This window comes from Rhea pennata, chromosome 8 (genome assembly GCF_028389875.1).
Source record: "Rhea pennata isolate bPtePen1 chromosome 8, bPtePen1.pri, whole genome shotgun sequence".
Classification (NCBI taxonomy): domain Eukaryota; kingdom Metazoa; phylum Chordata; class Aves; order Rheiformes; family Rheidae; genus Rhea; species Rhea pennata.
In genome coordinates this window covers 26,900,943-26,916,316 of record NC_084670.1, presented here as the reverse complement: position 1 = coordinate 26,916,316, position 15,374 = coordinate 26,900,943, and the positions used below count along the sequence as shown (strand labels likewise).

Here is a 15,374-nt window from a genome sequence, read left to right as displayed (position 1 = left end):
AAAGACCCTCTCACAATAAACACTGGACTGAAGTTTTGAAAGTGAATCGGATTCGTTAATTTGGGATCAAGGATAGAAGCTGACTTGAAGGGAGAGCCCCGGCTGGGGAAGTGGAATCATCAACTGCTTTTATTTTAAGAAAAAACTGTAAACAGTTCTTGTCTGTAACCACTTCTCCAATGCGCTAAAAATATATTTCTCGATGGACACGCAGGAGAGTTAAGTGCTCTGTGCTGCTGTTACTACAATGAAAAGTATGCTAAGGTATGCTGCTTGCCTTACATTAATGCCATCACAGGAATAAAGACAGGTGTTTTTTCCTTTTAAGAGAACACAATGTTTAGAAGTTCAAGGCCATCAACACCTCCTTTTGTGTTCACAGGGATCGTGTAGTGGCAGTGTTTGTCCAGGGTCCTGCTTGGCAGTTCAAAGGTTGGCCTTGGCTGTTGCCTGATGGATCACCTGTTGATATCTTTGCAAAAAGTAAGTTTTTTAGTGTTCTGGTCATTACTTTGTTTGGGGATTTTGTTTTGTTCTTCCCTCAGCTAATGCCTATGGACAATCTGAACTAGGATGTTTGAGGGAGAACAAAAAGGGCTCAAGTCCTCACGCAGCTGGCAAATGTCACCTTGTGCTCTTTGTTACTCTTCTACTATCATGTATGGAAGCTCATGGAAATCTTATTTTCCCACAGAGGTGTAGTCTTTACCAGAGGTTTTGAAATAGCTACTGTTTAAATTTACTTTCCAAGTTTCTGAAACAGGCAAAAAGATACTGTATATTATAACACTTCAGAGAGAACAGGTTTACCAGCTTTCTTCACGTTTTGGCACTTTTTTTGAACAGAGGATTAACCAGCTGCTGTTTTATTAAGAATGTTTTACAAATTTGATGGAGTGCCTGACAAAATCTTGAAATTCTATATTCAAATTATGTGCTATATGCTCACCTACTTTTATGGTGCGAGGTAAATATTAGCACTGTATTTATCTGAACAGTTTTTTTTGAGTTAGAGTAATTAAGCCCAGTGTGCTTTGGACCAGTGTACTACCACTTGCACAGTTTACCAGACCAGTCTTGTAACTATGACGTGTGCAGTAATATCTAAAGAGAGTACAAGCTTCTGTTCTGTGTTTCTTTGCTTCGTTGTTAAGTTGCCTTAGAAAATAGACCTTTTTGCCTCATACAGTGTCCTGTGTTTTCTGAGCTATAGAGTAAAATAAAATAAAATAAAATAAACACGCACAACACGTACACACAAAGAGCCTTAGTTCAGCCTGCCCTCTTCCAGTCAGTATGATGAGGAAACAAGTTTGGCTGGCTTCTATGTATGTACATCTTTGGTATGTGAAGCAGAAGCTAGAAAGAGAATGCTAGCTGAAAAGTCAGACTGAAGGCTGAGAATGTATCCGTGAATGAGAAAGTAGAATGAGTTGCTCAAGGGGGAACTTGGAGGAGGGAGGAAGTGAAAGAGTCTACAAGCTAAAATGAATGAAATAATACACCACAGGCGAGAATTTAAGAAGAGAGGCTAATGAAAGAAGAAAATAACACTTCAAAATGAAGAAAGAGAGAAAATGGAAATAATGAAAAGCAAAATCAGCAAAAACAATGTTAAATATTTAAGGTCTAGCTAGTAGTTGCCTATTAGTTCCTGTTAATTTTAACAGTATGTATATATACATTTATAGATGGCCATAGGAATTGTCATGCCAAGCTTTGGCAACATGCTTAAAAAAAAAAAAAAAAAAAAAAATCAGGGTCCTATGCTGAATAGTTCAGTCTGAAGCTACAGACTGCAACACATTTGCAAATGGAAGAAGGATATATCTCTTCCTACCTGACTCATAAAGGTACATTGAAATGCACCTCTTTCAGTTTTAGAGATGCTTTCAGTTGCACTAAAGCTAGCTATTGAAAAATATTTTCCTGATAAGTGTATCTCTAGGGCTTTCCCTAGTGACTTTATTCAGAATAAAGCTGATATAAATTGAGAGAGCAGAGGCAGTGTCAGTCTGGTTGTGTTTTTATACTTTTTCTCAAAGTTACCACTTAGACCATATTCAGTGTCTTCAGTAATCTTTCTAAATATGTTTTGGGGTTCTACAGAAATCCATTGTTTCATCTGCAGTTTGCTATTCTTCGTGTAAGCTGTTGGGCAGGTGGTCATTAACAAAAATTCAAAGCTTATTTTGGGGAAAGAAGGCAGCTATCATAAGGAGTTTCTCAGTAAAATTTGTATCAGACCAGAGCCTGTCAAATTGATCATATTTCTTTCAATTGCTATGTCACATCACATTTTGTTACTAGAGTTTCTAAAATCATTCTCCTCTGTTTTCTTTCTGGCTGGACTGAATGTGTAATGTTTCTTATCTCTTCTTCAAAGATAAGAAACAAGTTGCTTATCTTTGCATCTGCAAGTGAACATCTCAAATAAAATTTTGAATTATGTCACTTTAATTAACAAATGTTTAATCTGAATACCATGTAAAAGGTCTTGCTACTAGAACATACTAGTGCACTTTAATACTGATCTTTTTTTTTCAGGTTCAGCAAGTGAGTTGTCTTTTGCTCAATGTTATTTAGCCTTAATGCAGAGGTCCTGCTGGGCAGTCATTAAGTTCTCTGTAAATGCACAGATGCAAGATACACAGATTTGCCTCATCTGGACTTGCTTAAAACATCCAACATTAATTTATGGGGCAAAGATAGTGTATATGTATTCTTGATTTCATTCACAAGGCTTGAAATTTAATTAGGAATGGTATAAGCCAGATGGTCACTTCATTAACTTGCTAATTGCACAAATTGGTAACTTCAGACACCATTCTTCTAGAAAGTCCTAGGTATATCATTTCAAAGAATGCCATGTGTGAGAAGGAGGAGGAGACTGATTTTTATAGCTGTTTGGCTAAAACCTTAAGTGGAGTCTGTGGAACAAGCAATCTGAGCCTGGTATCAGAAGGTATGACCACAATGTGTAAAATAACTAGTTCTTAAAAGTCTGGTCAAATGCTTCTGTTTAACTTTTCCAATAATACTCAGAGTAAGACTGCAGTCTCTGTACCAGTCAAACAAAGTAAGTTTTTTTAATTTGCCTTCATTCATTACTGCAAGATACTATGGCAGACATTTTAAGTGGAGCATTTCCTGTTGAGCCTTGGGATTTTATTCTAAATTATGAGTTCTCACTGAATGTGGTGTAACCTGATCCCAGCTGAAGCTGGTTTCTCGGAAGCCTTTTCTCCACTATTTTATATGATATCTTTCTGTATTTTTACAAAATCTGATTTTAGTGGCCAACAGACCTGGACTGTTAGCTCTAAAAAATTTTTTTTTGTCTTTGTTTCTACTTTACGTTTAGTTTTAATGTCATAGTTGTTGCCATATCAAAATATACAAAAGTTTTGACTTCCTTGTATGCTTATTGTCTTACCTTACTACCTCTGAGATTCAGTCCTTTGTGAGATTGAGTGCATAATTTCTTCAAAGGTTACAAACCTATACAAAACAAAATGCATCAGATCAATTACCAGATAGAAATTGTACAAGACTTAAATACTTTACATGAGGTTGTATCAAGAGTTATAATTTGGCCAAGCAAGCCAAGAGGGATCACAGGAAAATCTCAGTACTCGTTGTGTTAATGCTTAGGTTTTGTATAATCCACATGAGACAGTATTTCCCCAGAGTGTTAATATAATACTATTGTGAGCTATTGTCCAAAATGCTTCATGTGATGTTTTAGAGATGTACTGGCGTTCTGCTGTCAAAGCCCGCTACCCAGACTTTCAGGAAGTGCCCAGACTTCTCAGTGGTCTCAGAAGTGCTTTATTAATTTTTGGACAGCCCAGAGATGTTCAGAAAGAACGTCTTAGTTTCCCAACGAAAATGTGTTTGAATTGGCAGCGAGTTTCACCTATTCTCTTGGAATCTCTGCATCTAAAAATAGGATCTGCCCTTTCACTTAAAACCGTAACAGCATGAGAGCTAGATTTTGGCCCCCAACTACTATATTTAGTTTAGTACCATTTATTAAGCAGTTGACTTTTTTTAGAGACAGGTTTGTTATATTTATTTTTAGACTTTAGGCTGGAAAGAAAGGGGGATATTCTTTGTCAAATAATTAAACATTGTAAACTCATCTAATTATGCTCTAAATGTTTTCCTGTTTCCTGTAGTTAAAGCTTTCCATCTCAAATATGATGAAGTACGTCTGGATCCAAATGTACAGAAATGGGATGTAACAGTGTTAGAATTAAGCTACCACAAACGGCACTTGGACAGACCAGTATTTCTACGCTTCTGGGAAACTTTGGACAGGTACATGTCTTGTTGAAAATCCTTTACAGTCATGCTTGTTTTCTGGGAATGCAACGTTAAAGCAACAAGGAAATATATATAGCTTAGAGAAGTCTGAACAACGTTAGAGTGAAACTACTACTTTTTTGGACTTTAACCATATGGTTAAATATATACCAGTATCCTTGTACTTCAAGCTATAAATGATGTACCTTCGAAGTATAATGTGTACGAATTTAAAGGAAGAGTAGTTACTATTAACCAACAATTAGTATAGTGATTCCCTACGTCCTTTTACTCAGAAGGAAAGGAATAGAGAATAATCTATCTAGTGCAGAGTTTTCCTCTCTCTTTTTTTTTTTTTTTTCTTCCTAGCCCTTCCTGTGGACTGCACTGCAGTTCTGAGCTTAAGAGCTCTGCTGCTTTCTTGCTCCATCTCACTTTAATGACAGTCTAAAATAGATGACAAAGTACTTCAAGATAGAAGAGCCATGGAGCATAATCTTACTCCAATGCTCTTGAGTACCCGATACAAGAAGAAAGAGGTTAGAAAAGCTGTGATGCGTGATGAGTTTTGGACTACTGTTCCTTTTACTCTGATGTTAGGAGCCTTCCAAGTACTTAGCACTGCCTCTCATGAGGAGTGAGGGATGGAGTATCACCAGCAGTTCTGTGAAGAGCAGCACTGCTTCTGACCCTCTGTTTCTCACGGGCTCAGAGCCCTCTCTGTAGAGGAAGTTCCTTGTAATATCTCTCATGCTGTACAGAAGAAATTTCCTTATCCTAAAGCACTTAAAGAAATACAGAGACAGAGGAAGAGCCATATGTTTAATAAATACTTAATTTTTTTCATGTTGATTCCATAGAAAACTGCTTGAATGGTTAAGAGTGGCCTTCAAAAAGAAAAATCCAATCGGAATTGTCTTAAGTAATTTTGAACATTAAACTTTCTATGGCTTCTGGCTCTAAAACTATATATCTGAATTGCGAGAATGAGCTGGAGTTTTCTTTAGCTTCAGTCTCTCAATGTTAGAAGTCCTATGCCTTGGACAGCATGAATTTTCTTGAGGGGAAAAAAATTTTAGCTGACCCTCCTTTAGTAGAGACAGATAGAGCTAAACGACATATAAAACACTACATCTCTTTTGCAACTTGCTGATGCTCTAAGAAGTTTTAACTGTATTTCTTCTGTGCAACATTATTTCTGAGAGTACAGTTTCTATAACTACCAAAGTAATAGTAATATTCTTTTCTGTTAATTTTGTAGGTATATGGTAAAGCACAAATCTCACTTGAGATTCTGAATTCTTCAGCTGCCATTTATTTACTGGAGTATGGATTGAGAAAAATGAAAGAGGCTCCAGTCTGGAGACCAGAGCTCGCACTATAGGATTTGTCAAGAACTTTGCAAATGAAGAAGGGTCACAGTTTAAACTTTTTATAAAATCTTGTTTGGATGCTTCATGCTATGGCAGGTTGATACCTGTTGTTATTCAGAAGCAAAGGGGTTTTGCTTAAAACTATTTTTTTAATAATGTTAGCCTTCTAGTCTGCAATCCAAATTGTATATTTTGATAGCAGCAGTTTCTTCTCTGTTTTGTTAAATTAGCCACATTTTTAAATAATGTGTTTTGTTCTTCATTAGAAAATAGGTTGATCTTCACTGCAGGTTACAAAGCGTGTGTGCGTGTGCGCATGTGCGCACATTTGTGTGTGTATATATGTGTGTGTGTGTCTATATATTATATATATATTAAAAAAATTATAGACACACTTAGGCACACATAGGTGTTACCAAGGCTTTCTGAACCACTTAGCTTCTGAGCTTAGTTTTGGTTTTCTTTGCTTATTGTTTCAGTTACTGAGAATATTTTGTTGTGAATGATATTACATTTTAGTCAATAGGACTTGCAAACTGAGCAAAGTGAAGATTGTTTTGGATAACTCAATGTCAACCTGTATATGTATATTCTGTCAGTCTTTGTTGAAAAAGGGATAATGAAAAATCAAGAACTACTTTTTTGGATTTGTAATGTCCCAGTTTACTAAATCTTTAAACTTTATTATGAATACCTTTCAAGTCATGTTAACATTAAATCTTCATTCTCCACACAAGTCGTTTTATTTAAACTGAAAGTGTGCATGTATACATTCCCACTTACCAAATTACCTTTATATATGAGTCTAACTGTTGCCTAGATTAAACAGTGAATAGAAAGGGAGAGAGTTTGGATTCCGCCCCCCCCCCCCCCCCCCCCGAACAACCACCATGAGAAATGCATAATTTTAACTTCCTTACATTTATACCTTTAATATCACCTCTACTATTTTTTGTGATAAAAGTAGCCCATATTATCTACAGGAGTTGTAATTTGCTGATGTGAGTGACTAATTAGAATGGAAAATAAGCCTACTTCAGTTACCAAAGAGTATATCTGCTTCATCTATCGTATGAGCATAATTGAGGCTAGAAAACCCTGATATTTATGAATTCGTGGTATTTATATACCTGTTTAATGACATCAAGTGGATGTTAAGTACCAGTCAATATACAGAATGATCAAATACTGTAACACCTGCATGGATTTTTCTGGGATAGAAAAGACACTTTTCTGGGATTGAAAATCAAAACCATGTTTTTTTTAATATACTTTACATTTAAGGTTTGACAAAGGTAAATTGTTCTAGCTATTCTTCTTTAGTTTTGCTTTTCATTTGATGTTACCTTCAATTTTAATAAACTGGAAGGCACATCTCCTTCAGAGGCTTTTTAAATTGTATTAAACTTGTGAGGACTGTGAGTTATGATGGTTTTTTGGTAGTATTTTCATTCCTGCTGTACCAAGACTACTATTAAATTTAGACAATTATCTTAATGGAGACTTATTTAAGAAAAGAAAAAAAAAAAGAAGAATAACAAAGATTGGAAGAAGTTCACGTGGATTTTTGAATGAGTTCTGCAAAGTGACTGAGAAGAGCAAGCAACGCAGAACATGTTTAAAATATGTTAAAAGTTCCCCAATTTGTGTTGGTTTGTGGAAGTGACTGCTTTTTTCCCCCGGTGCTTAAGCATATTAAAAAATTATCCATGTCGTATGTGAGTGAGCTAAAACATCCAGTGCTTTGTTTTAAGCTGCGCTGTAATTAGAAAAACTGTAGTGGTTATCAACTCAACAGTCACTACCATGAGGAAATATGTGTTAGAGTGGGTTGGCTGGTTGGTTGTTTTGTTTTTCTTACTGCTTTAAACAATGTTGCAGGTTTTTTATACTCTGAAATAGTTCCAATTAGAAAATGTAACTTTTTTTCAGAATTAATCACTACTTTATGGCCTATGTTAAAAAAAAATGCTACAGTGAACAGCAATCTTGAAAAGCAAGTTTTGAAGAAAAGTGTGCTTTACATGCACTGAAGACTATACAGTGGTCTTAAAGCATGCAAAGTCCAATTATCTTCTCTCTCTCTCTCCCGTCTTTCACATGTTTTTTAAAAGCATGTGTAATCCTAAGTCCAATGAGTTAAGGAGACAGCCTGATTTTGATGCAGTTCTTATATATACTGGGAGTAATTCCCCTAAAACTAGTGAAGTTAAATGGATGTGAAACTGGCAGAAGAACAAAATCCATGAAATCTTTGTTTAAACTGTAACATTTCCTATGGATTCAGCTTAAACCTTTTCTGTACTTGCAGAAGTTTACAACACAAGTTGTAAATTGTGTATTTGTGAAGGAGATGGCACCTGAGTGTGCATTTTTGTTTTGTCAGTCATAAAAGTAGCATTTTATGATAAAAAAGCATAAAATGAGCCATTTTGCAATCAGATTCCTACTGACATTATTGGAAGCTGAATTAGGTTGGAGACCTAGCTTGGTCTTGGAAATTAGGTGGGAGACCCAGGAGAAGAGCTCTCCTGTTGCCTTCCTGAATGTCTGCACATAGATTATGAAACTACTTGGACTTAACGAAAAAAAAAGAAAAAGCTTTATAGCAGCATTTTGCAGCACAGCTGGGTTTTTAGACAGTATGTTATGCTTGATTTATCTACAAGTTAACATAGGATAATAAAGAAAACCAATACTAAGAACTGGAGAAGCTGTAGGACCAGCTGTCTGTTTTAGTGAACTGTATTCTTACTGTTGAGCAAATTTGATGCTCTGCTTAGAAGTGTATACAGTTAAAATATATCACTTGCAGGTTATTGAATAGTGGAATGATACTAGCATGGGAATCAAATACCAAATAAAAATCTAAAGTGTCACAGCTCTACACTGCTTTGTAAGTACTAAAACAAGATGAAAAGTAGCTTGAAGTCTGCTGTTGGGCTTCCATAGTGTCAGCAGCTGATCATTTCTGTTGGTGGCAAAAATACAGGGGCCAGTAGGGATGTTTGAAATAATGACTTTATATTAAGAACTGAAATACCTGCTGTTTATGCTACTTGAGCTATCTGAGTGCTACCCTGAACAAAGCAGACAAGGTGAAATTTGTCATAAGGCAGTGTAGGGCAACTGCTTTTTAAAATGGACTTGCATATGTAAAGAAATTGCAGATCAGCATCCTCAACTGAGTAGGCTTGGCTATTTAGTTATTACCTGGAAAATTTTCTAGCGAGATAGTTTCATAAATATGCACTAAAGTCAGTGCTTAAGCTAGACAATTTATAGAGCTGTTCTACAATGCTATAAACCTTTTTATTTTTGAATACAGAAGAAAACGGAGATAGTGGGTTATGTGTGTTAAGCTGCCCTTGATCATGAGTTCAACTCCTTATTATGTGATATTTGTCAGATAAGCCTTTATCTGAAAACAAATTTGGCTTTGACTTTCATTTGGTATGCAATCAGTGTATGAAATACTACCATGCTCTGCAGGAACCTGCAAAAATACGTTCTATTAGCATAGCTTTCATTCTTTTGCTGGTGAAATATGCACTAAGTTGCTAATTCTTGCGAACACTATACAGAAAAAAGAAGCTGGTCAAAATTGATGGTTTAGATAGTGATTTTAAAATTTAATGTCATGAATGCATTTTAATTCAAAAGCCATAACTAATGCCAAGTACTTTATTAGAGCAATGTGTTCATGAAAAATTAAAATCCTTGCCTGAAGAAATTGCTGGCCAAGTAGGTTACAGTTCAACTAATCTGTGTAAAAATATGCTACAAACCAGAATCTGTGAATGACATTCAGACTTGTTCATTTGTTACTTAACTGATTTTTTTCAGAGATGACAGCTTTACTTTCATTTTCTGAACAGAAACATATTTCAGTAGCACTTGCATAGTTTACCTTTCCACTCTGTTGTGTGTTTTTTCTACCTTGAGACTGTTAACATGTGATACGATATTTCTGAGGCAATGATCACTTTAAGTATGAAGATGTTTAAGTGAAGCTCCTGTACTTGACAAATCAATGGTTTCTTAATGGATCTATCATCCAGTGGATGTCTCCTGTTGGGCTGTTACGGACTTCTCTGCAGATCACACTTCTTGCAGCTGTGATGCTATCAGAGAGCATAAGTTTGGGGATAATGAGATTTCATCAAGCCAAGTGTGTGTAGGTAGGTAGCACACAGTGATAGGTTGTGCTTTTGGATTGATTTACTAAATTTGTTTTTGTTTAAACTTTATAAGATTTTTATAAAAATGCAAATGCAAAGAACAATCTCAAACATTTGAAACTTTAATGCACAGACTCTTTTGCATGTAAAACTGATATGAAGTGATGCATAAAATCTCTAAGAAAAATGTCACGATTCAGGGCTTTTATTTGCATCTGTAAATTCACTTTTGCTGTAGTTTGATTTATTTCAACATCAGAAAAACTTGCTTCCAAAGGTTCGTGCATGTATCGCTGAAAATTGCCAGAAGTAAGCTGCAGATGCCTGAAGGTTTGGTAGAAAGAGTTTGTAAATAATAAATTCTGGCCTAACTTTATAGTCGGTGGACTCAGAATTTACCTGTGTGTTTTTGAAGGTTCCAAGTTAAAATGAAATTTTCAGGAACCTGATGGGGAAAGCCACTGTTGAATGAAAGGAGATGAGCTATTTCTGGGGAGGTTAATCCTTAAACCTCTTGTGGAACTGTCTTAAACTTCTGTCGAATAATATTGCTTTAATAACTGTAAAACGTATTTGGAGACCTCTGCTACTTGACTGACTACTTATGATCTGGACTGTACAATTGACATTTTTGTAGAGTTAATTTATTAGCATACTGTCAGCTCAAGTCTATCTTGAAAAATGTTAGGGAAATATTTGGGGGACAGTTTGAAAGATGGGATATCTTTCTGTGTGGAATAGTCAATGTAGTCAAGAGAGAAGAAACAAAAGAAAGCACACTTCTCTTGTTCCTGTCAATCTGGGCCAACTCTGTAGTTCTGTCGTAGCGAAGGTTTTTATCAGTGGAATAGGATTGAAAAAAATCACTTAAATTTAGAAATATTGCATGTAATTTTTCACTTGTTCCTGCTCCCCTGAAGTTCTGTCTAGGAGAGAGACTCACATGACACCTTATCTTCATTCCTGACTTACTCTTTCTGCTTCTTTTTCCCAAACTGGGACTGTTCCCAAACCTGTGAGCTTTCTGAAGACCTCAGTACAGCAAACCTTCATCCATTTTTCTTCCACTGCTCCCCTCAGTGCACAACACTGCAGAGAAAACACAAGAAGCACAAGCTGTTACCTATCAAAGTGTCAGACGGAAAATTGCTTCAATAAAAATACATGCAAATAGGACTTATTAAATACTTTATCATGCTTCTCTTCATGTTTAATTTTGATCTATAGCAATGAAGCTGTGAGGTTTTTAACGCAGAAATAGTGCAGGCATACTAGTTATGTCTGTCCTTAGTTATTATGCCTCTAGTTATTACTATAGATCAGTTGTGGAGACTGAATAGCATTAGAGCTCATTATTTAGTGAAATAGAAGTAACACTCTCTGTAAAAGGTAAAAAGTGTATCAGAGTTAATTTAGGATCAGCTCAACACCTTAATTCTCCAAAATGTCATCTTTTTGGCAAAAGGGAGGGAGGGAGGGGTGAAATGTGAATTCTCCTAGTATTCCTGCTTTGAGTTAGCAAGGAAGAGAGAATTCTTGGCATAACAAGGGAAGGGGCTGTATCTCCTTTTAATTTCTTCAGTATTCTGTGTCACTTTGTAATGCAGAATTTGGGAGATAAAAACATTTTCTTAAACTGTTACTAATCCATGTATATCACCTTTGCAAGGTCTTAAGACATAGATTTCTCCCTCCTACGACAGATGTATTTGGGAGTAAAATGGTGAATGATTATCCTGAGCTCTGCCAATCTTCAGCTGGAACCGAATGAGTTCTCAAGGCTAAATTACCTGGTGGTCTTTGCTCAGCAGCTGACAGATGACTTGGGAGCACCACACTAGTTTTCTTTATATTGATTTTGTGTGAGGTACATCATCTGCTTTAACAAAATTCTGAGCAGTGTGGAAAATTAAAAATTGATACTAGCTTTTTATATGCTAGTCAACATTTGTACCAGTCAGAACTATTTACAGTCTCATAAGAACTGTGAGGTGACCCCAGCAACTCAAACTAAACCCAAGGGCAGAAAGCATGGTTTTGATTGTTTTCTAGAACTATGAAATAGCAATAAATTTTGTGGCATGCCCTGGAAATCCAGATACTCACAAAGATAGTCTAACTGAACGGTAGCTCATGGGCTCCCTCTTCATAGGTAGTGGGACATCTCAGTTCACCTCTATCTCAAGTGTTTGTACTCATTGCAATCACTGCAGTGTTTCAGAGGAAGGAAGTGGTTTTGACACATCTAAATGCCTTTTTCTGTCAAGGGTCTCTCTCTCTCTCTCTCTTTCTCTTTTTTTTTTTTTTTTTTTTTTGGTATGTAATAAAGGACATGAAGTGATAGTACTACCCATTTTTTTTGCTGGATGCTTGGAAATAGCAAATACTTCTTTCCTGTATAATTAAGCTATATAGCATCTGTTGAAACAGAAGAGATGATGGGCCTATCAAGCATTCTTCATTTTGGTATTCTTGAGAAAGGCGTAATGACTTTCTTAATGCCAATTACTGTTGAAGGTATATGCGTCTCAGTTAAAAACATTTAATCCTCATAAAGGAAATGGAATTATTTAGCATTGCTCCGCTAGTTCATGAAATAAATGTCTCTGCTGAAGATCCTGCCAATAACACAGTGAGGCATTAGAGTGGAAGATGAATTTAATTTGTCCAGAATTTCATGTATAACCACTTTGTATTCTAGGTATTTTCAATCTTTTGTCTCCCTAACTTTGTTTAAATTCACTTGTTGCATTTTGTATGAAACTTAGATTTCAAATTCCACTGAAGAGACATCTTTTTTGTTCTGTAATAAAACTTGTATGAAGAGGCCTCTATGTTTAATGCATGATGGAAGTAATTAGTCTGGTTGCTGAAAAGTTGCTAAAAAGGGAATAGTGAAATTAAAGAAGCATAAAAATACATAGATAGATAAAGCTTCCTGAACTGAAATTACTAAACTGAAATATTTTGCCAGCAACTCATTGTGAAGGAGACAGAGAACAAATTTATTGTTCTATACAGTGGGTTAATACCCTAAATGACCTTCCCAATAATCTTGTTTTAGCTTTATCAAGTGAAATGATCCTGCAGATTGGTTCAATGCTGTAAAATAGGCCTCTCAAATTTGATTATTTTTCACTTTTAATCTTTTCTTCAGCTTTGGGCAGCACTTAATTTGTTCACCTGGCTTCCCCTTCCCCCAGATATCAAGGCACTTGGGCAATCTTGTAGCTAAAAAAATTAATGCACATTTATTTTGGTGTTTATGTGTGTATTTATATAGACTTTTTTTTCTGCTGTGAAGAAATGTGCATCCCTTATGGTGCACATCATAAATTTTTACATCGCTACTGCTCTGATGTAAGCAAATAAAAGTGCCATGCTCTCCATATGTTGAAATTTTTTTACTAAACAGAAGTTTGATGGTTGGGCATGACATGAGGCAATAATCAATGTGGTAACTAAGCCATGTAAGAAATTACAGGTAAGGAGAACCAGCATTTAGTAATCTGCCTCTCACATGGCTTATTTCTACAGTCTTTGATGCAAACTGAAGACGACCATGTTCTCTGACCGTTCCTACAGGTAAGAAATGGCCTTCGATAAACTTAGCAGAACGAAACTGGCTAAATGCACCAAATATGTCAGGGATTTATCCTTTTAACAGGAGATGGCCCTGAAATGCCACACACATATTCAAGCGTTCTCATCCTTTGCACAGATTGCAAGTCAAAATGGTACTAAATTCATCACTGTTAGACCAGCAACTCTTTGGGCATCGTGTCGTGCTCATACTTCCTATTTTCTCCTCCTCCTCAGATCTTCAGTCTTTTTTATTTCTGTAAAACTAATTCAGCTGACCAGTACCATATTGCTAGCACACTAGACAGCTACTGACTTTATCGTACCCACAACAAATATATATGTTTTTTATATAACAGTAAAACATTGGATAAAGTGTGTGTCTGAAATACAGAGATAAGTTTCTGGCTTGCTTTAATGTAGCTCCTAATGTTCCATATCACAGTTAGCAATGCAGTGTATGCCATGGTCTGCAGACTAAAAGACTCCTTAAAAATCAGCAATAGCCTTAAAGCTTCTAGCAACAAGGCAGAAATGGGGTTTCGCTGTGCAGTAAAAAGGTGGTAAGTTGAGGAGGTTCAGGACATCAAAGCAGCCCTGAATGTTCTGCAGTGGCTCCAGGCAAACACGATTATTTTAGCTTCACTTTTTCTTTGTGATATGTTAAGACTCTGGAGGTTATAGAAAGTGTTATGAAGTTTCCCTGTTCTCTGAAAGGACGGGAAAGTCTGTATGGGAGCTTTCAGCTTAAGATTTTTGTGCTGAAAAGTGATAAAATGTTTTTTATCGGGCTATTTCCTTTATCAGAATGTGCAACTGAAACAATGTAACAGGGTGGTAGCTCCACTCAGCTTACTGCTGCAACTTCTCCGCTAAGTTAGCTGACCCCGCAAAACCCCAATTTAAGTTATGAGGTAAATTAACTTAGCTATTCTTTTACATTATCTGTGTATACACCTAATAACTGCTAAAGACAAGAGTTTCTTTAATACTGGAAGAATTGTTAGCATTTTAAAGCTAGGAAAATCTGTAAAGCCATACCTGTATCTGAAAAGACAGGACTTTGCGTAGGGCCATAAATGATATTGCAGGTGTAGGGCCCTATAGGGCAATGTAAGTGATATTGCAAAGTATTGATTATGAGATGGATTACTTTAACTTTTCCAGAAAAATTGTTGATTCTATCCAGTGACAGCAGTGCTTGGCACAGTCTTTGTCTTCCTGTGAAACTGGTAAGTCTGAACATCGTATCATATACCCTTGAAGGCACAAATTTTGCCCACTGCTGGTTGGAGACTGTGAGTGGTTGCTGTTGACTTTAGCTTCTAAATGGTGTGCCTTGCCCGCTTCGAAGAGGAATTCCATATTGTTAACTCGTAACATGCTCTGTGGTGCCTTTTATCTCGCTCGAGCCCCTCTTAACTTCCGTTATTTGAAGCAGTGTGTGCATCTTTCAACAAAATGAAAAACCTGCTTTACTGAAGTTACAGGGTGAAGTGCAAATCTTAGTGTCATGCAGAGCTAATACGATTTTACTGTAATTCTCCACAGGTTTACAAAAGAGCACAAAGAATAAAAATTAATGATAGAAGATCAAGCATTTCCAGTGCTAAAGTTTATCTAATTAAAATAAATATGGAAAGTCTGCATAGTGTGCAAAAGGAAAAGATCCATATCCACAGCTGGACAGTTTTATTTCGGATTGCCTCTAGTCTGGCCCCCAAGCACGATGCTACTTAGCTGCTGGAGTGCAGTTAAGCGTGCTGCAGTTTCCCAGTTTGGTTTCCTTCAAAAGGAGGGTGATTCAGGCACTCCAGGGCTGCTTTGTGATGAGGGTGAAAAGCAAACTAAGTGGGGAATGGCCAGGAGATTTGCTTCAGGAACACGCTCCTGATCTAATACTGCAGCCTAAACTTACCCTAAAACTTGC

General features: G+C 36.4%; 1 protein-coding gene across 1 annotated transcript in view; it reads left to right on the top strand.

The window, feature by feature from the left end:
• Nucleotides 1-10,054, top strand: part of CDC73 (cell division cycle 73) — a 105,822-nt gene extending 95,768 nt beyond the window's left edge. Inside the window, exons 15-17 of the mRNA XM_062581644.1 lie at nt 383-483; nt 4,182-4,323; nt 5,570-10,054. Coding sequence (XP_062437628.1) covers nt 383-483; nt 4,182-4,323; nt 5,570-5,606 — 280 coding nt within the window. The 3' untranslated portion in view covers nt 5,607-10,054. The remainder of the gene's footprint in view (nt 1-382; nt 484-4,181; nt 4,324-5,569) is intronic.
• Nucleotides 10,055-15,374: the final 5,320 nt, after the last annotated feature.